Genomic DNA, 24318 nt, shown 5'->3' with positions numbered 1-24318 from the left:
TTTCTACTGTAGACAAGCTTAAAGGTGTTTGTAATTTTTTACAATCGTTTAAATGCTTTCCAACTGAAATGTGAGTGTCTCCACATAAATCTACATTCAAGTAATTAATAGTTCTACACAAAGAAATCAGATAGTCTTCCTTTAAAAGGAAGAAAGGAAAATGCAAATCCATTACAAAGCCTCTTGGCTAATAAGCCATGGCAAACATGAATAAATTTTGGTGAAGGTGAGATCAGTTGTATTGTTACAGTGTAAGTGACACTTAAGAGGTTGCCTTGACCTGTCTGCTACTAAATTTTATAAAAGCCTTCTTTCTACCTTGCATGTTGTAGGTTTATCTGTGGACAAATTCTGTCTGAGAGTTATTGTAAAAGACAAAACTCAGATGAAATAAAATCAAAGAATGACCATACAAATGATGATTTTGGTACCTACAAAAATACAAAGAGCGTGTGTGTGTGTGTGTGACTTCTCACCTCATCTTCAGACCTTGCCTTTCTTTCAGTTTCTGTACTCTGAACTGTATAGTGTATTAGCTTGGGAGATTGGATTTGACTGTTTCTTACCTTCATATTTTGATGTAAATAAATGACGCCTAACTTTATCGTGGACTCCTGTCATGTGAAGAGTACTTCCTTATTTGTAAGAAGGTGGGTTTTTTTTCCATTACTACTTGTCTGAGTTTACTAGTAATGGAAGACTAAATTAGATTTACCCTGACCTGGTGCAATGCAGAGGGAGTGGCTGTGAACCAGTTTGGGAGACTTCATGCTGCATTGCACCTATCCCCATCAATGATGTAAATCATGATAGAATGTGTTTAAACAAAATAAAAAGCAAGAAATGAGAAAGGTGTAGTAATACCAATAGTGTATGCAGGAACTCAAAATTCAAAAAAGGCAGAGTTTTTTTCTTTTGTCTGGTGTAAGAATTAAACTGGGAATTTTAGTGCAGAATAGCTATTGCACTTTAAATTCACACTGGCTTATTGCACGCAAGCCCTGGGTCTCAGCTGCAGATATTGCAGAGATTAATCTTATTAATGGAACTGCTAATTGGTGTTTGACTTCTAATTATAGTAACAATAGGCCATAACAATCAATCCTCACCTTTACTGGGGCACATTAGGACTCTTTATCATAAAAATGATTTCCTTTGGGACTTACTGTTCTTATTCCTATCTTCTGGAAGGCTGGCTTTCAGTGAAGGTGCAGTATCCCAACTAACATGTACTTTGAAAGCTTAGCTAATTAACTGGTAGAGAAAATGCATGGTCCTAAAATACTCAATATCGAAGTATATTAAGAAGTATGATGCTCTTGACAAAATTGTTTGAAAGATAATGGGAAACGTATCTCAAAATATGAGCAATGGTGTTTTTTATAAACTTTCAGAAATGTATAATTTTGTTTCCCAGTCCTTGGTAGCTTTCCCTTAGCTTTTAGTGAGAGAAAACCTAAGCGATTATTCTAAATTATTCTATTTAGTTTTTGCTTTCCAGGATAAATCCTGTGAGATTCTTTATCTCATTTACAAGACGAGTCTCGGGAGATGAAAAGCACATACAACTTGATTACATATTCCTATTGATCATCTTCAACCCGCAACAATAAAAATCAACTCCAAATACAAATCTAACAATATTACTAATTCATTACAACCAGTACTTTTCTTCATTAACTTTTTATTGTTTTCAGCATACACAGCATGTGCAAATATAGCAATTATGTGTTGAATAAGAAAAGGTCCTCTCTGTACGCTGTAGAATACATCAGAAGGCACTGCATTAAAACTAATCAAAGACTGTGCAGAGGTATGGACTCAAACCTTGTTCAGAATAAGTCTGCTTAGCACTAGATAGCTGGGCCAGGTAAACTCAATATGTACATTACAAAGGGTTTTTGTTTTGTTTTTTAAAAAGGAAGTAATTTTCAGTATTATAGAAAGCAGTGTAGGGATGGCTTGCCTTGGAGAAACCATAACGCTGCCTGCTGTCTGTCTGTCCAGCCCACCCTTTTCCTGGAGCTCCCTCCTCCTGCCGCTTGTGAAGCGAGTACTGGACTGCCATGATGTGCAGCATAGCATACAAAACCAGAGCAACACTGATGAAATTCTGCAGTGGGTCAGGAGCAGCTGTGGGAGCAACACCTGCCTTCACCCGAGTGGGAACTTTTCAAAGAAAGGCCAGATGACCTGTGGGTAACAAGACCTAGTAAAGCCTTCCTGGGGCATGACATTTCCATGCACCAGAGCACTTTGCCGTAGCTGTTCTTTGGTGGTTTGCTGTAAAATCTTTCCCTTGCAACAAATTTCTGCTTGAGAACTTTCACATTTTCTTTTTAAAAAAAAAAAATAGTGTTTGTGAAGAGAAGTTTCCACCTATCACCTAAGCGCAGTCCAGTGCTGTGATGAAAGCACGCAACAGCTCTGGGGACTGCTTATCCCTCAGAACTATGATGTCAATATGACCAATTGCTTCACAGCAAGATCTTAAGAAACTGTATTTATGTAATTTATTTGTCCTACAGTCCCAAAATATCTCCCATGCTTTCCCATCTGCTGAAGTACCAGCTGTCCTCTTCCCAGGCACAACCTATTAACTTTTCCCTTGACAAATTTTACAATGCAATTATGCAGTTTCAATACAAATTTCTGCAATACTTGGAAAATTGTAGCAATATGAAGTATTACAAGGCTTACTGTACCAATTAATTTATTTTCTTAATATGATTCAGTCAGTACTCTGTTATAATGTAACTGAAGATATTACAAAATTTTTCATCTGCTGGGGTGGAGTTGAGGAGAAGGTCTTCATTATACTCCACAAGTATACGTATGTAAAAATACGTACTGATCTTTGGCATATTTTGCTATGTATGGGAAGTATGTTGTTTCTGTGGTGACAGATTGTTTTGGGGTTGAACATAAATAAGAGTGGGCCTGACTGCTAATGAATGGTGCCCTCCTAGCTCAAACAGTATCCTTTTTTGCTTAGAGTTCATGAGACTGTATAAAGACTATACAACCTTAATTCCCTTCCACTTGAAATAACGGCATGTTCTGGACCCCAATCACATTATACATTAAGCGAATGAATATTTCTTATCACTTCACTGGTATCTGGCCTTTAACTTTCAGTAGATTTTTGTGTGGAGTTTGGCAGCTCTGAGATGCTTCTAAAGCAAACAATAATGAAAAAAAGCAGCATGTTGTTGTGGATGGTGTAGACAGGGCATTGTGTTGCTGGACAGAGAAGCTTGGTTGTTTGTAATATATTCCAATAGAAAGGCGGGCGTGTGAGTACATGCAGATAGCAAGTAGATACGGAAAATACAAGGAAAGAGAGAGAAGTTACCACTTATTGTAGTGTTATAGCCAGGATTGTTCAAGGTAATAAGAAATTTTCTTTGACGTGAAAAACAGGAAGAAAGGCAAGAGAAGATTTCCTAAGAACCTTTCATGTGGGGGTTTTTTGTTGTTGTTGTGTTGGTTTGTTTTCTTTTTGAAGGTAGGGAGAAAGGGTTCTAAGTTGAATTCTGGTAAAGAATGTCAAATCAAAAATTCCTTATTTCAGAAACTGAATTTTCTTCAGGGGGTGACAGCTGGATTGAGAGAAACAAATTTTTGGACTGACTCCCTTTTAAGTAGACATTGACTGTGAAATAAAAGTGCATGCTGATATCTTCATATGGTAGATCTTCATCTTCACAAGCTAAGTGTTTTTTATTTGATGCAGTAGTGGAAGAGAAATTACTAAGGAACAATATCAAGAATTAACCTGATGGAAGTGACTCTAATAAAAATGAATCATCTTTGCAGAAACATTTTCAATGGGCATGAGATGATAGTTCAGTCAGATTGGAAGTCAGATTGGAATTCAGATTGGAATGGAGAATATTAGTCCTTGTTACGTTGCACCTTAGCTATTAGATTAAGAGGAAAATTAAATTGTTACTTCAGTTAATAAAAGGTTTTAGGTATGGATGGATTGCAAGGCTAGCAAGTCCAGATTTGGAGATAATGGTTGCATTCTGAGTTTAAGTTACTAGAAATATGTGTGATGATAGTGATCAGTGATTTGAGAAGAGGAATAAGGAGTTAGAGAATTAGGGATGAAGATTTCAAGAATATGAATACAACATGATACTCTAACCATGTTGTATTTGAGAAGGTGCTTAGGCAGTCAAAAGAGAAATCAGAAAGATGATGTTTTTTTCTAGGGTTTGCAGCAATTGAAACCTTCTGATCAGCACTGACAGCATGATTATGGAGCATGTTTGGTGCATGTGAGATTTTGGGAGCTTGATTGCCCAACTCTTGAAGTCCATTAAAGTATTTGCAGTTGTAGTTTTTAATTTTTCCAAAGACTTGGCCAAATTTGTGTAAATTTTTGTGGAAAGAGAAGATGCAGCCAAATAAATTATGCATCTAATATTTCCAGAAAGGCAAGAAACATAAGAAAGTTTCAGATACTGTGCAATATTTCTGATTTGTTTCTCATGATTGTTATATTTCACCAAAACAGTGTTCTGTGGAAAGCTTACTTCCGTCTCTTACAGCTGAAATTTCATTCTGGCTTTTGATATCCATGCAACAAAACCAGTACAAAAAGTTCAGCTAAATTCATGTGCTGTTCCAGTCAGCAAATTGAATTTTAGCAAAACTACAGTAGTGGCTGCAGTCAATAAATGATCTTATTTTGTGGACTCAGGTAGGAATTCTGCAGAAATTAAGTTTGTTCTTGAAGGTGGTTTATTAGCATATAGCTGTCTCTTCACCATCACTCACTTGGGGTTAATGTTGCTTGAATTGGTTGATGTCATTTTACCCTTTATTAAAATGTGTAGATTGAATCATTCTGGGATGAAAGGACCAAAAAATGAAAGCATGAGATTTTCAGATACCTTATAGAACGGCCGTAAGTAAGGTAAAAATAGATGGAAATTATGCCAGTGGTATAATAGTAGGTAGGGTTTTTTCATCAAAAGACACATTTTCTCAATATCACGCGATACTCCATTTGCATAAAATATATACTAATAATAATGATAAAACTTTGCAGACATCAACAGCCCCAAATGCTTGTTACTATGCTGATATAGTCCCAGAAGCAGCAGTCGTTGCCTTGCTCCAAAAGGTTTATTATCCTTTCCCTGCTGGCGATTCTGTCAACACACCTGGTGTAAGGGGCAAGGTCTCCGAGAAGTCTGCCATCTCCCTTTAGCTATTAGTCTCGTTCCTTGTACATGGCAGGCAATATCCATCTGCTGCATACTTCTGCTTTGTGAAAAGCAAAAACATTCCTATAATAAACCGTTTTAATATATGGTATTAATGTCCCTATCCAATTCTGAACATTGAAAGTTCAGGAGGGCAGAGGAGAGCAGGTGTGATAACCATACTTTTAATTGCTGACTAACATAAATGCAGTTACAGCTGTTTAGAATAGGACAGGTTTCCTTGATAGTATGAGGTATCTGTGGTTGTGCAAGCAGTGTATGTTTTGATTCCCCCCCCCCACCGCCCCCCGAGAGTTGGATATTTTATTGGTATTTCAGAATATACAGTATGTTTTATATAAGCATGATAAAAAAATATTTATATATATAAAATAAACCCCAACCCTATCTGGTACACTGTATCCATTTTATTTTTTAATGCCTTTTTCCTGTCCTGTTAGACATACGAACAATCTATTCTCTTAACAGGACTGCTCATTTATCAGGTGTTCGTTCTTCACTGCATAAAAAAGGTTACCTTCTTTTCTCTCGCATAAAAAGGTTCCATGTATTTCAAGTGTCATTAGTAGCAGAGCTTTAATGTCAAGGTTACTGCACCTTAACTTTCAGCTACATTGAATACAATTATAGACAAACTCTTCAGAGAGATTTCAGAGAAGCACTTGGAGTGGTAAGTCATGCTGGCGATCTCTGCATAGTTGACAGTACACAGTAATGGGAATTTCTGTTATGTTGGTTCAAACCGTCTCCCATAGTCATTGCAAATAAGGGGATAGCCATGCTTCAGAGTCTTGGAGGGCTGAGAAACAACTAATATAAGGTAAGAAAAATATGGTCATAGAATTAATTGTTAGTAGCCTGTTTCTTCCATCTACCTGCAACTGAGACCTTTTATTTCCCTTCATCTCCTTGCAGTTGGTTTTAGTGCAAGTATTTAAATATTTCGGTTAAATAAAACACAGAATAATCAAAATGATTTTTAAACCATGATGTGAAATTTGTTATGGAATAGATGCATGAGATATAATTGGAGGATACTTGTTGTCCAGGGCCTATAGAGCAAATCTGGGTAATCCTGAATGGATGGGCATCCTGGGTGGTGCCTAGTCGTTCCATAAGCAGTCTGGCTGACACGTGCTGCTATCATAAGGGAAGGAATCTTGGTCATTTCCATAACAAACTATGTGATTTTCTCCATCATCGTGTTCCTTTTGATTTCTGCTTTGGTGACAGCACTGTCATCTAATCCACAAATTAATCCTTTAGTTCATACCTCATCTTTCGAGTTTTTTCATCAACATACCTTATTCAGTTCTGCATCTTACTGTCTTTCCTTGCATCGTGTATCCTACCATCCCATTTTTTCCAAGGCCATGCTACAGCGGCTGTTGCCAAAGCTTTTCATCACCTCCTATCTTGCCTTTTTTAGACTCCTGTTTACAATACCTGTAACTTGCTGACTTCAGTAAGCTAAAAAGAAGACCTTCATGCTAGCTCCATTTTAAACTCTTCTTTTGGCTTGCTCTTCTTCCACCCCATCAGGTTCAAATGTCCTATTTTTACCTTCAGTTTATAAAAATATAGTACTGCTGTTTTAAGGAAACAGTTGTGGTTCTGTTGTTTCTAGACCACTGGTAGTTGTGCAGAGGTGGGCTTGCTTGTGATCAGCTTTCTTGGAATTGGCCACTGGTATTCTGCATTTTTGAATCAACGTTAGAGAATTTAAACCTACTCTGAATTGTCTGGAAACTTAGCATGAAAATAACTGTATAAAACTTCTGCATAATGTTCGCTATGTTCTGCTTAGACCTTTAAATTAGCCTGAAGCCCTTTGGATTTTATAATGAATCAGGGGCTTGCTTTTGTTTCACGTTGCACAGGTTTCATATTTGTTTCATATTTGCTGGTGTCTGCCTGCAAAAATGCCACCTTGATGGGGTAAGTAGTTTTGTCAGTAATAAAATGAACTGTACAAATGGCAGGTAGTAGAATGAACTTGATGCAAAACATTGTTGTTGATAGAAAACTATTTACTGTATTTAGTTATCAGAGTACCTGTTCAGTTATCATAGACTTGCATTGCCTGGAATTAATGGGATTCTTTTTAATTTTGTAAGCTCTTTTCTTTTCTTTTCTTTTCTTTTTTTTTTTTTAAAGACCCTATTAAATAAAAGATGCTTTTTATCTTTCAAACAATTGCAAAACATGGATAAGATTTGTTGGCTAGTTTAACTAGGAAATTATCTAGGTGGGATTCCCAAACTGGAGATGTGCTGTTAACATTGCTCCGTGTTCTTTAGCCACTGACTAAGCATTCACTGAGGATGCAGGAAGTCCAGGCTTGGCTCCCGAAAAGATGCAAATCCCCAGTACTCCTCTGTCTGAATTTTCAGAGAAGTCCTCTTCACACAAGGATATAGGACACCTAGGTCAGGAATGCCCGAGTATGTAATGTTGTTTCTCTCCCAGTAACTTTCCTGTTTCCAGCAGGAACTGGAGTCCAGGTCTCCCGCCTTTCTCTCCCATAATCTCCTGGAGATTGCCTGACTTTTTTCACTCTTTTGCCATCTGGCTGAATGAATAATTCAGCATTTTCTGTAACAGCAGAATAGCTCAGCAGGAGTGGCCGGGGAAGGAGGTGTAAGGATACCCTGGCCTTGTGAGCCAGGTGGCTGCCTGATGCGAGACCCAGATTTCCAAGTGATGCTCTGCGTGCTTCAAAAGAGGAGCTTGGATTGAAAAGCCGGTTCTCTGCAGTTGTGTTGTCAGGTGGCACGTCCAGTGCTCAAGTCCTCCCTCTTTCTCGCAGGTTTTTGACTTCCAAATGCTGTCTGTCACTTGGAGTTTGGGGGACATCTGCATGTTTTTAAACGATAAACATATCCTTGCTTGTGCTGACAAATATTCACATTTGCCCCGTTACATTTTTTCACCCACATACCTTCTATCAACACAGAAAGGCAGGAAAATAAATGTCTCCAACAGTAATTTTCTAGCTGGAAGTCAACGTATGCAGCTGGGTAGAAAGGTTCCTTAAATCATATCTTATAGGTGTTTTCTCAGAGATGGCACTCTAGTTATTTGAGACAACTGTTTTTCCAACCCGCTGTGAAAGGTGAGTTGCCTTTTGGACACTTAAATATTTCCGTGCTGTTAAAGCAGCAAATTGAAGCGCAGATGAGAAAGTTCAAAGCCAAGGCTGAAAGTTCAGTTTCAACTTTGAGTTTTAAGACTTTTGTCACTTTGTGTCACAACCTAACTGTTGTTTTCACTTAGTGTTATTAATTAAGTAATATAGAGTTTGCTTATTTCAAATAAGCTATCTTTCTTCATGGCAAATGACAGTGAATTTCATTCTTTTTAGTATCCTGTGTTAGATAATAGTTGAGAGAATAATAAATTCCAGGGACCTTTGATCCACCATTACTGTAAAATAAAAATACAACTTAATTTTTTTTTTCCCTCTGACCATAATGGTTTTAACCTTGTGTACTAATTTGAATGGGCTTGTGGGGGCAGAGTCTTAAATGAGACACAAATGAAGGAAAAATTGCTAATGCTGCCACTGTATATCTAATGAGCACTGTGTAATAAACCATAACCTCTTCAACATTTCTGTGGAAAATGGTGTGATTATTTTGGATGGCTGGCCCTTTGTGTATGGCTCATTACCATCTGGCATAATGTGTATTGATATAGCCTGTAATTGTCAACTCTTATTTGACATGCTGCCTTTAATAAATGTGGCTTGCATGGCTAGAACCCCCTAATGCTTATATGGAAAACTGTAATTAAAGAAAATATGTATACTTAGGTAAAATACACACCCTTATATACATAAAATAATTTTGTAGATGGTCTGTGTCTGTCTTTATCTCCTGTTCTTTGTGGGAATACGTGCAAGTATTCCCAGGTTAGTGCAGCGCCAAATACATTGCATTACCAATGTGGATACCTAAATGTGTGAAGACAGACATGAATCCTGGATGTAGGTTTTTTCCTCTTGCCGAACTTGCTTGAAATTAATTTTGAAATGTTTATTCTCTGCATGCCGTAAGATGGAATTAAACCCAATATACCTGTGGTTCCCAGCCTGCTGGTGGCTTTGGGTGCTCCTGCGCTGGGAGTGGGCGGTAACTGTAATGGGCAAAGTGGCTCTGGATTTTATGTGCCTTCTGAATAAGGTGGCCAAAATAAATGCATTCAGAAATGCCAATGCTGAAAGCATCTATTCCTCCTTAAAAGAAAATGGGCTGCTGGCCAATAGTAAGTTTTCAGATACAGGGACAACATGAACTGCTGCCAAATCTTAAGTTGTCTTTTGTTTATTTTCTGAAAAGTTTCCTTCCCTTGGCTTTACGGTTCATGAATACATGAATAACTAAGAGACATCATTTTGCTAGTCAGATTGGCTTGCAATACAAAACAGGCTATAGGATTTCCCCAACTTTAATCAGCTCTAATACTTGTGCTTAAGTGGGATTTCATCAGGTGTTATCTTCAATTTTGCCAGTGTTGGAGAGTCCATCATTACTCTTCGTAAGAGATTTTGGAAAGTGCCTTCACCTGGATCTTATTTTGTCTTTGCTTGATAATCTTGAGTATTTTCTTCTCTTGAATTTGTTTTCTACAGTGTAGATACTTAAACCTTCTTGAAATGGCTGTGACCAGGTCAATATACAGATTCAATATCGGCCTTCTCCTTACATTAAATAGATTTAGTTTCTCGCTTTGTATGTTTTCTGTTACTCTGATTGGTAGTGTAACTCTTCTCTAAACTTTTTCCTGCTGTCCCAAATTCTTCCTGAGTGAAGTTTCCCAGTAATGATTTTTACTGGCATTGGAAACCCAGGGTTGACAGGAACACTACTTTTGCTAGTATTCTTCCCTTAAATCATCAATCGATCCTATTACCCTTTTTGACCACAGTGGTATCCTATGTCTTAGCTGATTATCTGGGATGATCTGTTCCTTCACCCTCCTTCCGCCCTTTTCCAAACCTTGAGTGTTTTCTTCCCGAAAGAGTCCCTTGTCCTGTATGTATATAGCCTGCTTTCTGTAATTCTAGCTCAGATCTTTTAATCTGTTTTTGCAATGCATATTTTTACTTGAGTAAAGCATATTGAACCAGCTCAGTTGACTCTGTATTGAGGATGATTCCTTGTCTTTGCTCTTTATCAGCTATGTAATTCCTTTTCTGTTGCCTTCCCTCCTGAGTGCAAGTTCTCTGGACCTACTGACTATAAAACCTTAACTACCACTGCTGTTCATGAGCATTATTATTCACTACTGGGCTAGAAGATATTTATATCTGGTTGTGTAAATATATTGCTTAAAAATATAACCGGCTTTCCAAAATCCCTTGCCTTTGTGGTGTTATGTTTCTGCCCACCCTTACGTAATGGACCAATGCGGTTCTTAAAATTCTTTGTGGCTTTGAAGGTTTTTTAGTATATCCTTTTAAAATTGCCTTTGCTCAGCTTCCTGTCCAGCTTCCTGTCCATCTCTGCATTTTCTCATTCGTTCCTTTATCAATTTTCTTCCTTGCCTAGTTTCTCTGATTTGCATTTGTTGCTATCGGTTTTCCAGTTTGTTTGAGTTAGAGAGGGAGGGAATTATAGGTGGTTTGCCTTTGTCTAAGGCACGATTTTTTGGCTTTTTGTTTTGTTTTAATCAGCTTAGTCTTTTTAACTGGGGAATTGTGGCTTTTTGGTCATACAGCAAAATATTCTTGAATAGTTTCCAAAAACTATTCATATTTTTGTGTTTAATTTATCTGATTCAGCTTGTTTTATAATTGAAAATATCACTTATGTATAATATTATATACTTCTGAATATTATATGTCATTTTTATAAAGAAAGTTTGTATACTGCTATGGTTTTGATTATATCATTTTCATATAACAAATGCATTGAGATCATGTTCACTTGTACCTACATTTTTAGTTCTGATATGAACTCTGTGTAGCAAATTAAAGTTTTAGCAGAGAATTCAAGTTGAATGCAGTACTTCTTGAGCTAGGAAATTTCCTTTTGGAAATTCAAGATAGTGACAATACATTATATTGCCAATATACATTATTCAAAGTAAATTCTCATGTATCTGCATCTTTACATAATGAGAGAAGTAACCCTTTAAAGAAGTAAACATTTTAGCTATTGATATGACTTGATATAGTACTTGATATGGTCTAGATAGCTGTTAATATAATCTATAGCGGACACCAACTAGAATTTCAGCTTGTCTTTTATTTATTAAAAGTTTAATTCTTGATAATTGCCTTCTAAAAAGAAAATATTGCATTTGACAGCTTTACTTCATTTTGGAAATGTGGATCTTCCCATTGGGATAGCCAGTGATTTTAAAATGGGAGTTATGGTATGTGATTTTAATAATGCCAAATTTTAATTTTTTAAAAAAAGCCATAAAACCTAAGCTGTAAAGCCACCTTTTTTAACAATATTTATGTAATTACTGTCTCGTGTCTAGAATCTACTTGTTCTTCCCTAGCAGTGTAGAAAGGGTCTCTAAGAAAAGGAAAAGTAATTGATATCTCCCTTTTTAACACTTTCTAGTGCGTATGAAATCTGTAATAACTGAAATAGGATGTGAAGCTATTTAAGTTTCTCATGTCCTTGTCTATGGGGCTTAAAAACCATACCTAGGCTTGCCACCACATCTCACGTCTGGTTTGAGCAATGCAAATGTTCTTTTAGTACCTGTCCCTTGCAAAATGTCCTTCGCATCCTTCTTGCTATAAAAGCCCTAACATGACAAGGACTGTCTTTATGGTGAGTGCATCTGGATTCTTACCTTGTCAGCCCAGCCCGCCTGCTCCTGATCTGTTCACTCAGCTAGGTTGTTACTGGTTTTTGGGATCTTACAATGGTTAGATACTTCTTACTGTGCAGGCTTCTTCTTGATATTCTCTTCGTTATTGGTCCCAGCCTGCATGCCTGCCTCCAAGTTCTGGAAAAATCAGTTTAACTTACTGATGCTGGTGGTATTCTGCTGATTTCTCTGATTAATACTTTCTTTTTTAAACTGAACTTGAGGTAGTGATTCTTACAGATCTTTGTCTAGATTCTCACACTTGCTTCCCAGAATTGATGCTTTTGCTTCCAGGCTAGGAATATTTTTCTTTTACCGTGTGCACTTTGAAAGGGGAATTGCTGTGATGGTGCCGTCCAGCACAAGAAAAATGTGCTGTGCTGTAGCTTGTGATCACTGTTGCTTTGCTGGCCGCTGACGCCAAATATAGGAGTAAGCCAGACAGAGCCTTCAGACTCTGAAGTTCACCAGTTAGGACTTGATTTTGTTGGGAGCTGACGATGCAAATGTGGATCGCTTGCAGTCTGGTGCAGGCAGCTGGTCCCAAGGTTTGAGAGCTCCTAGCTACACTGCAGTGACAGTGGTGTCCGTCTTGGCACATCAGTGGCACTAGTTTGGAAATTGATACAAATTGTCTGGAGTACAAAGGGGGAATTGTTGTTCTGTGGTAGACCTAAATTCATTATCAGTGAAGGCAAGACTGCCAAAATGCTTCTTCATAATTCCTGCATTGAGAAAAGGAACAGGAGCCTGACTTCAAGTACCCCTCTCCCCCCCCCTGCCAACCACCCACAACGCTTAGGGAAACTGGCTTGCGGAATTCAAGTGAACGGCTGCCCACTAAAAATCAGGAAACGTTTTCAAATCCTATAATGGGCTGAGGGAAGAGCTTACTAAGACAAATTAGGGGGAAAAGAAATTAAGCTATATTCAGTGATGGGGGAGATACAGTACAAAAAAGTAAGATCTTTTCAAGAATGAAGAAGGAAAAATACATGAAGGAGTATAGGCAGGAGTTTTACTAAAAAAACTTTGTGATGCTAGGAAGGGAAGGAGATGGAAGAGGTAAGATATGTAGCCAGTTTAAAAATAAATTGATTGGCAGGAATACAGTTAAACAGTATACCTAAGAAACTTCATAGAATTGATGTCTTTCAACTTCCTTTATCCCACAGATGGAAGATGCCCCTACAGAAGCTTAGTGACCAAGATAGGAGGAACCACAGGAGTCTTAGTCTCTGACTTTGTTAAAGGATAGCAGCGGGTAGATATTTTCTGATGGATAACAGATACATGAGTCATGGTCATGCAATGAATATTTGGTGCTGTGCTTAAGTCTGCTGCTTTATCCTAAACATTTTTCCTGTTCGTGAAACCAGAGCACCTGCCATACATGTCGACTGGTTTAAACACCTCCCCCCCCCCCCCCGCCCTTTAATTTCTTGTAAAAGAGACTATACACAGAAGGTGAGAATGAGACTTTCCATCACCATGATGCTATTTGTTACTCGCTGTACATTGTTCCTTTAATCATGGCTTTATTAACTGTGGCATTGACTTTGACAAGTGAATGGAAAAAAAAACTGTAAAAATTGCTGCCCTTTCTTGCTGTGTAGCCAAGTGGGTTATCTTGGTGCAGCACAACAACCAGAGTATACAGGTTGAATTTGAATTTAGTGTGTGCACCTTCTTGTCTTTACAAAAGTTTTTCTTTCTGTTTATTGGTCACAAAAAAAAGTAAACTCAAATACCAAGTTCTGCGCAAATACATTGTCCATGCTTAAGATTGTTACTTTAATTCTTTAGTTAATGCTTTTTCATATCTAATTTTCCACTAAAGAACTATTTCATTTTTCAGATCGTAATGTATAGATTATTATGGTTGTCACTAAACTGGAATAGATGCTGGTATTTTTTAATGTGTTTATTTTTTAAAAAAATCCTGAATGTAAGGCTATTCATCCAAATTAATCCTTGTGTTTTGAAGGGAAGCTATTGGGTTGACAATCACAGAGAAAATGTTCAAATCTTGGTTGTATACTGTTAGTCACTTTAGTTCAAAGGCTCAATGATAAGAGTTCTTAAAGAATTTTTGATTTATCAATTTCATTGTCTTTGTTTATTGCAGTTGCTTTATTGCTGAAAATTTTAGAATATGGATTTTAGTGGCTAATGTAAGTCTTTGGTCTGTTTCTGTGAAATATTATGCCTACTATTAACATTTTAAATTATTAAATGGTTCTTTGCATAACCTATCATCCTTTGAGAGGGTCAGTGTATTTCCGATGGCTAGCTGTTAATGAAAGGTAAACTGACTCAAGTTTTCTTGCTGTTACTGAGAGCTTGAGGTTCCATTGCAAATATTGCAGAGGAGTATTTAAGCTGAAGTACTCTTTTGTTCACAGCACTACAACTGAGCTATTTAATGTTTCTACTTTATCGTATGTTTTGCAAAATGCTATTCTTTCTTTTTAAAGTAGAACTTGAAATTAGGAGCTGAAGTCACTTATAAGAACTCTTGAAGAGATTGTACTGGCTAATGTTTCATAACTGCAAGCCTTTAAAGATAACACAAACAACAGAGAGGGTATTCAGGATGACAGGAAGGAACACTACAAAATTCATTTTAAAAGGTTGCATAGGAAATTTGCTATCAAAACCTATTTTGTTTCCACAGAATGTTGTTTCAATATTTTGCCAGTCCCCCTTGCCATTTCATGTAGTTTTGCGTAGGCTTTAAAACTTGTGTTGAAATCTCCGTGAGATGTTCATCTCTGTAATAAGACCGTTAGTAATGGTGATAATGTGATGAGGCAGACTCCCAGGCATACAAATAGGAAATTTTAATCCAAAACAAAATTGTGAAATGCGTTTTTTGAGATAGAAGCATATTTACAAAGTTTCTCCATTAGTTCTTTATTTTTCTCTGTAGATGTGGTGCCTGTATGCATCTGGGGTTTCTACAAAACCTGTGTGTTCTTTACTTTGGCATTGCAGCAGCAGGATGCTGCTACTGCATTAGTTTATAAGGGCAGATAGAAAAGATTTCTTGAAGTCTGCTCAGCAGTTTATCAGAGTTCACCAAAACGTACTTGGATGTCAGTGATCTGTGTGACTTCCTTGGGGGAGGGGAGCAAAGAGGAAGAACAGAAATTGCAGTTGTTTTTCTTGTTGCAGGCTCCAATTGTCTCTATCACTTAATTTTGCATTTTTCTAATATTTTCCTGCAAGCTAGTGTTTCACGGCCCTAGAGTCAATAGAGCTCCAATTGACCTTGCTGAAGAGTTTTTTAATTACTTGTTAAGTTAGTGTTTCCTTTGTACTTTCCAGGATGACATTTGTGGCTTGAGGAGCTTATAACCTAAGGGATACTTTATAGCAAGCATTTTACAGATATTTAGGTTAGTTACACTGGTACTGTAAGTGCAGGAACAAGGAGTCAAGAGCAGAAAAACAACAGGCAACTGACACGCTGCTCCCTTTTACATGCCCCAGGCAAGAAAAGTTTGTGAATTAAGATTTTCATGAAATAGAGTAGGGCAAAAAAAAAAAGAGAGCCAAGAACAAGTCTGAGGATCTTAACAAAGACTGGGAGGGGGGGAAGTATTCACTGAAGTGGTAGATAGTGATTGTCCTGTTTACAGAAACAGAGGTTGTGGAGGCTCCATCCTTGGAGATATTCAAAAGCCACCTGGACATGGTCCTGGGCAACTGTCTCTAGATGGCCCTGCCTGAGCAGGGGGTTTGGACCGGGTGACCTCCAGAGGTCCCTGCCAACCTCAACCATTCTGGTATTCTCTTAGTTGAGGAGGGGAGCAGGGGCTGTGTTTCACAATTAACTCTGCTTAAATAATGCACCTAACAGCAGAGCTTATGCCTGTTTTTGACTGTGTCCTATTGAAACTTCTTAGTAAGGTCCTCCAGGTACTGTCCAAGCCTCTGTAACACCCTCTTTGGAACAACATTACTGCATGGGGGTTGATTTGTGGAAGGGAAGAAAGAAAAGGAGATTGAGACGTGTGGAGCTGAAAACCATATCGTCTCTTGAAACGTGATATCTGTAAGTGGAGTCTGTGGGGCAGTTTGGTGGTTTGCAGGGAGTTCTTCCTTCAGTGGTGAGGGCCATGATAGACAGATGGAAGTATTTTGGCATTTTGTGAAAAAGCATTCCTTATTAGCCTGCTTCCATTTACAGACTTAGTGTATTTTAAAAATGTTGACTATTTTCTCAGTACTACCTTGCTATGTAAGTAATTCTTGTGGCAACCCCTTCTTTGTTGTGTGAACATGGGCTCTGGAGCGGGAACAGGACGGAAGCAGTAGGAGTTCGTAATCCTGTTGCCCTGTCGTTTTTGCTTTTGTACTCTGTCGTATGTTGTTGTAAGTCCAGCATTGCATAAACATTAATTTTTTGTATTTTGGGATTAGCTGCTTTCAAATACAAAATTATTTGATCACTGAATTGTGCTTCAGATTGAGAAAGCTGTATATGGTATTGCTTTAGCTATTCAATAGCAACTTAATAACAGTGGGGAGTTTTTTGTGGGATGTCTTAGTCATGTCAAGAACGCTTCTGTATCCGTAGCAGCACTGTGGACTTCTTAGTTGCACCTGGGTATTATGGGGGTTACCACAAAAAAAAAAAATTAAGAAATCTGTTGCCTGGGATTTCTGCAATAGCTTTGGTTCTTACATTTTTAGTTTGCTAGAGAGAGAGGGTGGAAGAGCGGTGTATAAGATCAGAATTGTATGCAGATTATCTGCCTAATAAGGTTCTTGTTAGCACAAATGATATGAGTACCGTTTGGAGAACAAACGGATTACAGAAAAAGAAATGAAAACATCCAGATCCTGAGCATTCGGAAAGCATGACACTGATGTATTTGTGTAACCTTTTCATGAAGAGCGATGCTGAAGTCAAAGAGGGGATTTTGATTTCCTTCATTAAAAGCTTATTAAATGAAGAAATAGGACAGTCGTTGTTTTGCTTCAATAGTTGGGGGTCACAGAGGCGGGCCTGATCTCCTCAGGATATTAATGCCTGCTTTCAGCTGGGGGAAATGAGCCGTCACTTGAGTTAGCTGCAGCTTTATGTGCTCGTCACTAGGGATCCCCATATGTCCTGGGATCCGCGGCAGTCGGAAATGGCAGAGCTCGGCAGCAGGGAGCAGAGGGCTCTCATTGCTATTCATAACAGGTAGCTCGGCTCAATCTGCCCAGAGCAAGTCTGTTTAATGTTGATCAGCTGTCCATCTGATAAACCGAATTGATATGGACATTTCCTCCAAGGGCTGCCCTGACAATGACAGCAGGAGCATCGGGATGTCTTGTTAGTCTTTTTCTCCGAGCTTGAAATTTTATTAACCCTTTGTTAGAGCCGAGCCAAGCGCGATTATAATACTGCGGCTGTAGATTGTGTGAGTTTCTCCCTTGCCTCTTTGAAAAACAGCATCAACCTTCAATTTTGTTGACTACATGGAGAATGGCTAGCTGTTTTGTTTTCAGATTGTTTTTCTCTTCATGGAACAAAAATTGTCAATTATAAAGGCAGCTTTTAAAACAGCTTAGGTTTTTGTGTGTGTGACAAAATATGTTGGGAACCTCTGTTTATCCTCTCCCCGCAGCTCATCTACCTTTTGCATGCCTGCCCAGGCTGTGTGGCTCTGCTAGCTCTTCTCGCTTGCTAATTGGCATGGATCACTGGCCTGAAACAGTTGCTGCTGGGGTTCTTCGCAGGTCAGATATATTTGGGGCAGAAGGTTACTTTAGATTAATATCATTTGGGGTGGGTGCAACACATCTGCACTGTCCAGAGGAAACAGTATTAATTTACTCAATACTGTGCCGGTACTGAGGCAGAATCTAACCTGAGCATGTATTGGCAAGTATATGCGTATGTGAAGGTATGGAGCAGTTCGGTTAGTCAATGAATCAGTGCTTGGCCACTTTTGAATAAGCGCAGGAAGCATAACATGCCTTTGTACTAGGCTGCAATTTAATTTGAACTTTAAGGCCTCTTAGTCATCTCTCTAGTTGAGGGCATGCATTGCGTTTTTGCTCCTATGTGAAGTCTCCATGAGTCTCCTCCCTCCCTCCACAGGCAGGGAACTGCTTGAGTCAGAAAAGATGTGAATGTGCTGAAGATTTCATAAGAGGGAGGCTTGTGTGTATCTGGGTTTGCAGCATTAAGAGGATGCTCCAGTGCGTTGCTCTGTTCCCCGCTCCCCTTGTCCCTGCCCAGTTATCATGTCTCTTCATCGCCCTGTTGTAGTTCTGAGCTAAGGTGACATCTCGGCTCCTTGGAGTGACAGTCAATAACTAATCGAGGGCTACAGGGTTGAATTCCGGGAGGAGGGGAGGAGAGGGCTGTGCTAATGACTCTCTTCATGCCTTTTCCAAAAAATGAAAATAAATAGAGGACGAGCCTCTATGGGATAACCTCTGTGGCAAGCCTCTCACAGGGATTTGAAACCCCTGCATTCAGAATGTAGCACACTGTGTGTTGGAATAAGAAGTGATTTGTAAACCTACCCAAATAAATTTGGGTCTGCCCCTTTGCTGGCCAATCACCTTTGCTTCTTCTGACTAAAAAAAGCAGTGAAATATCATTAGTACACAGTTTTAAAATGTTCAGCTGTTTCTCCTCTCCCCCCTGCGCCCTTCCCCCTTGGTATTATTGAACTGCAAGGTATCCTGTTATTAATTTAACTCTAATTTGAGCAATCATTGACTGCAGCATTCTTACGGTGTTCGGATCGGCTTGCTCGCGACTCCCCTGCCGATAAGTCCTTTGTTCCTTCCCATCGGTACTTCCTGCTTGGCATTTTCTTCATGTCAGTGTCCCTCAAGCTTCTAGAAGACAAAACAAAAAAAGAAAGCACCATGAGAACTGTATTGATTACTTAGCTTTTTTTTTTTGCGAAAGAATTCAAACAAAGGACAGCGTTCCTCCAAATGGAACCTGTGGTACCTGCAGCTTACCTGGAAGTACTTAGGGGCCTGATGAGATAATTCTCTCTGCTTAACACTTCCCGGTTGTGGCTTCGAGAAGTGAATAGAAGAGCTACACAATAATCAATAAAATACCTGTTTAGTACCTAGCATGACCTGTGGGTTTTTTTCCCCTAAGAAGCTATGTTTTTATTCATGACATCAAAAATAATTGTGCTTTTTCTTTGCTTTCAGTCAACGAAGTCTGGCTGAGATTACCGAACTGATCCACACTGCCTTTCTGGTGCATCGTGGCATAGTAAATATTGGTGAGCTCAAGTCATGCGATGGCCCGCTGAAGGATATGCAGTTTGGAAATAAAATGGCTGTTTTGAGTGGAGATTTTCTTCTAGCAAATGCTTGTACAAGCCTTGCGCAGTTGCAGAATACCAAGGTAAAAAGAAAAAAATTCTTCTACTGCCAGAGCAAGTATCTGTTACTGAGTCTTCTGAAAGCGAGGTCCTTTAAAAAAATCAGCAGTTATGTATGTATATATGGAGCATCCTTTAAAAATCAGCAAATGTTGTAGCTGTAGGTGGATTGACAGGCTGCTGCTGCTGTGAACATGTTTACCACTGTCCTATAGAATTACTGTGGTGAGGCCTTTAGTATACATTCTGAAGCAGTGTAGCCATAGGTAGGAATGGATGAGTGGTTAATTTGGTGAATTTAACGTATATGCAGTGGCATCCTCATGACATGTTGGAGTACAACACCTCTGGCAGACTGCCAGCTGAAGATATGTTTGCTTTGTTATTTTGTTTTACCTGGTGCTTTGTGAAAGGTTTGTCTGTCTTAGGGAATTCTTGGGGGAAAAGGCTTCATTTCTTTGTCTACACAGTGCTCAGGTGACTTTTTACTCTTAATGAAATTATTTTGTTAGGCATTCAGATGCCCCTGAGTATTGCATTGCCCTGTTAACGTGGATGTACTGGCTTCTAAAGGGCAGCTGCAATCCAGCTGCTCAGCCAAACTGTTTGAAACTTTACAGGGGAATGTTTTTCATGACCAACAAATTGTATATATGTATGATCTTAGAAAACGAGACTGATGGAGACCTTAAGAGATCATCTCTGTAGCTGGTTCTTCTTTTCCCCAGGCAGGATGAGCTACGCCAAATCATTCTTGACATGTGTTTGTCTAGCTTGTTCTTAAAACCTCCCGTGGTGGAGAGAGATTCCTGGGCATCCCTGTGCCAGTCTAGTGTAACACCTAACCACGTGTGTGGCTGAAGAGCTTAGTGTGCCATTCCAGTGGAAACAGAGAACAATTCTTCTTTGCAGAGGTACTTTTTATATGGCTGAAGTTTGCTGAAGATCGTAATGTAAAATAAATGTTTGTCATGCGTGCAATTGTCAATAATCAACATAGTTTTAATCCTGAGCTTAAGGAGTCCATTGTTTTTAGATTCTAATGCTAAAGCTCCTCATGATGGTAGTTGAGTATTTCTGTACTGCTTTGATCATAAGTGTGACAGTTTCTCTCAAACGTGGTGTCATTTTGTAACATAGAGCTGAGATTCAGGAGAAGAGACAGAAAATTAGTTGTCAATCCGCTCGAATAGTGGGTTAAGCCATTATGGTGATAACTGGTAGTAAGTATTAAAAAAAATTTTTAAATAGTGCAAAATTTTAGTCATACCATAACCAAAATGGGGTGCAATTGATTTTACTAATTATTGTTGATTTGTATCCATTCATTTTTAGTCCATCATCACTTAGTAAGATTCTCAAGACAGACCAAAGGATTTAACCCTACATCAATTTTTTGTTTCAACATAAGAGGAAACTTTTATAAAGTGTAGCGCCTATTACTTTGCATTTAGTACATCATTAAGTATTGCAGTATAATCCCTATGTATAATCCCTAAAGACTTGCCAGGAAACAAGCCTACAGTGAAATGAAGCACAAGTGCAAAGAAATGCCTTTTTTTTTTTTTTTTTTTTTAAAAAAGCAATCATTATACTGCATGTCGGAAAATTCTGCCAAAACATTTTAGCACTTTTTTTCATTTTTCTGACATCTAAATACTTTCATAGCTTCTACATACGATAAGTGGGATGCCATTATGGAAACTGATTGACTTAGTAAATTATTCTTTTTCATACGTCTAACCCTACTAGCGAAGTTAGAAAAATTGAAGTACAAGCTATAGAAATCTCTTGACAGGTGCAATGATTTAAACATACTGTATTTATTCTTTTGTAAATGATGAATTTTCAAATCTGGCATCTGTTTTTCAGCAGTGTGAAATAACTGTGACTTTTTTCCTTCATAATGTTTTGTTTTCTTTGATGTACAAAGTAAAAATCACAGTACCGCTTTTTTGATGGCATTTATTTGGTAGCTCAGCAAATTGGCTAATGAAATGAGCAGCATTGTATTATACATGGTACTGACCATGGTAGGCTATAACCTCTATAGACATGCATGGCTGTTGTATAGACTAGAACTTAAACTAAAGGGGTTTTGAACATTAACTGGTACGACTGCTACCAAGATAATTTTATTGTGCTGTTAAACTCTTGTCTAAGCTTGTGTATGATGCATTTATCTCTGTGCTTCTCTCGGGGCTGACAATTAGATGTGAAATTCTGTAGTCATAATGAAATGCAGAGCTATTTTATAATTGCCAAGGGTAAAATTAGCAAAGTCAATTATTTTCCCTTAGGCTTTTCCCTGTAGATATTAAAAGGCTGCAAGGTAATTGCCTTAGGTAACACTTTGATTTTTAAATAACATTAAATATAGGAATTGTTGTTGTTAATTCGTAGTAATTTTCCTCTTCTTTCTGCTGTTGTAGAATATAACTGGAATGATGTTAACAAGATTCAAGGCTCAGGGTTTGTGTTTTTGGGGGTTTATTTTAAACTAGTGCTCATACTTCTCGTATGTTTGCTAAAGTTATGCAAAAGGAGGGTTTTGGGGGGTGTTTTGTTTGGTGTTTTTTTTTTTAATATTTGAGGTACAAGGACTCAAGATTTCTTGAAATGTCAGTTAGGAAGCCTCCTGTAAGATAAATTCTGCTGTTGTGCTATTATAAAGTCATCTAAAATTTTGGTTTTTGAACACACATAATAATTCAGAAGAAAGCATTCTTATTTTCTACTTTGTGAAATTATGAGACTTCAATTATGATTACAAAGCTGGTATTGACTGAGGCTTAAAATAAAGTACTGAAGGGCAGATGCAACTGCATGCTACATTTTTGTAGTCATGGCAAAGTTCTACATTTATTCACATAAAAACTGTTTAAAATGAACAGTCATTTCTTCAGAAAACTTTTACAGTGATAAAGCATTAGATTGATCAGATAGCATTTACAATTCTTTTGTACGTTCCTGTTAAATTTTTGATCACCTTATATAAACTATCCTTTTTTTTTTGTCTACTTTGTATTTGGATGGTGGCTTTTCTTGGCCTGCTGGCTGCGGTGATAAATTACGTTGTTGATTGAAGATAATATGGGTATAACCTTACTTCAGAACTGCATCCTGTAGTAGACTGGACATTGCTAATCCATGGATTTTAGAACAGAATTAAGCCCCAAGAGGAACTGGGTTGGGATCTTCCAGTAGTTGGTGTATCAGCAATGGGTATAGGAAAGGTGAACCTTTGACAAGGAAGGACATGGTTGGTTTTTGCTACTTAAATAACAACACAGTAATGCATGGTAATGTGCTGATTGATTGGATTGGGGTGTGTTTATATGGGATGATGGGGTTATTTTGTTAGGTTTTCTCATTTTGAGGTTGCAGTGTTTTGATACTAGGATTGTGATAAGATATTTGTAAAAGTCATCATAAACATGTAGATGGTGGGAGAGATGGAAAAGTAAGTTATGGTTGCCTAACAAAATAAGGTACCTCCCAACTATCTTGTGGAATATGTGACCATATGCAATTTTAAATAAATATGTGAATAAATTATTAAGAAGTGTAAAAGGATATGTTTAAGGGTTGGTTCATTGTTGCCATCTGAAGGTAGTATATCTTTAACATTTGTTATCTTGCTTTGCTTAGCCAAGGATGTGGGGTCGAAACTGCTAACAGCAAGTTTTGTTGGATGGAAGTGCTTCTTTGACTCTGGTAGCAGAAAGTGTTAGTTTTGTCTTTGATTTCTGCTTTAGTAACCTTCACTTCTTGTAATATTTTTAGAGTGGCATTCAGATGCAAACATAGCAAAAGTAACAAGCATTACTTTTTTGTGGCATTTTTGTCACCTGTCAGCCACATACGTGATATGGACATTTTAACACAAGTGATGTGTGAATATTGTCTGCGTTATTATCAAATAATGTGCTTTTTCAGGGTATATCACAGATAAGTTGGAAGAAACCTGTTGCAGCATTAAAGCTGGAGCTTCCTAGAGCATTTGAATCCTCAGTTGTCTTCTGAAACTATGGAGAGGGTGCACAGAAGATGTAATTGTGACCAGTTTTGATCCTCCCACACTCTGAAGACAGTGATACATAAAACTTCAGAAGGATGAAATGATGCATTTTAGTCCAGTGCCTACTGTAATGTGCTGATGACTAAAGAAAATTATAAAATAATCTGTAAATTCATTTCTTGCAACTCCATAAACTGATAGGAAGTAATCTCTTTGTATTTAAAAAAAAAACCACAAACCAACCAACCAACCAACCAAAACCAAACCACCAAAACACAACATATCCAAAACAAGAAATAAAAACCCTCAAAAAAAGGAAAAAAAGAAAAGAAAAACCTAGCCCAAAAACCTGAAATACATGTAATGGTAGTGTTCTCCATAGTTCTTGCTGAAATCTTAAGGATGACTCTATTTTTCCCCACTATAATTCAGTGAGCTCTTGTTGGAATGATTAAACTGTTCACCGAAACACTTCAAAATCTACAGTCTGAAAGCTTGGAATTGAATTTAAGAATCTTGTCTATCAATGCAGAGCTCTGCCAGAAGACCACATTATAGAGCATTGTTTTATTAAGCATTATTTGTTTATAAATAAACAGTAGCACAGATGTAGTACTTATATAGTGGATGCATTTCCTTATGTTATGTTTATGTATTCCTAAAGGCATAAATGTGTTGTTGACAAAATAGGCCTTGTGTTTGCATAAACATCAACAAGTTATTCATGTAAGTCTTCCTGTTGCAACAGTCTGAATGTATACTGTGCTTCATAAAAGAACTGCTTATCTTGAACTATGGTTTCTACTTCTGTAGCATCAGTTGTGGTCCTATGGGGAAGGCTCAGTTTTGAACTTGGGCGACT

At 37.9% G+C, this 24318-nt stretch overlaps 1 protein-coding gene across 2 annotated transcripts in view; it reads left to right on the top strand.

Annotated features, from left to right (window-relative positions):
- Positions 1 to 24318, top strand: part of PDSS2 (decaprenyl diphosphate synthase subunit 2) — a 124940-nt gene that overhangs the window by 59832 nt on the left and 40790 nt on the right. For both annotated transcript variants that reach the window (XM_072855605.1, XM_072855604.1), the window contains one exon: positions 19260 to 19458. In XM_072855605.1, coding sequence (XP_072711706.1) covers positions 19260 to 19458 — 199 coding nt within the window. The remainder of the gene's footprint in view (positions 1 to 19259; positions 19459 to 24318) is intronic.

The sequence above is a fragment of the Ciconia boyciana genome, chromosome 3 (assembly GCF_034638445.1).
Source record: "Ciconia boyciana chromosome 3, ASM3463844v1, whole genome shotgun sequence".
In the NCBI taxonomy this organism is placed as follows: Eukaryota; Metazoa; Chordata; class Aves; order Ciconiiformes; family Ciconiidae; genus Ciconia; species Ciconia boyciana.
The sequence above is the reverse complement of the archived record's forward strand: the minus strand, read 5'-3'. Positions and strand labels throughout refer to the sequence as shown.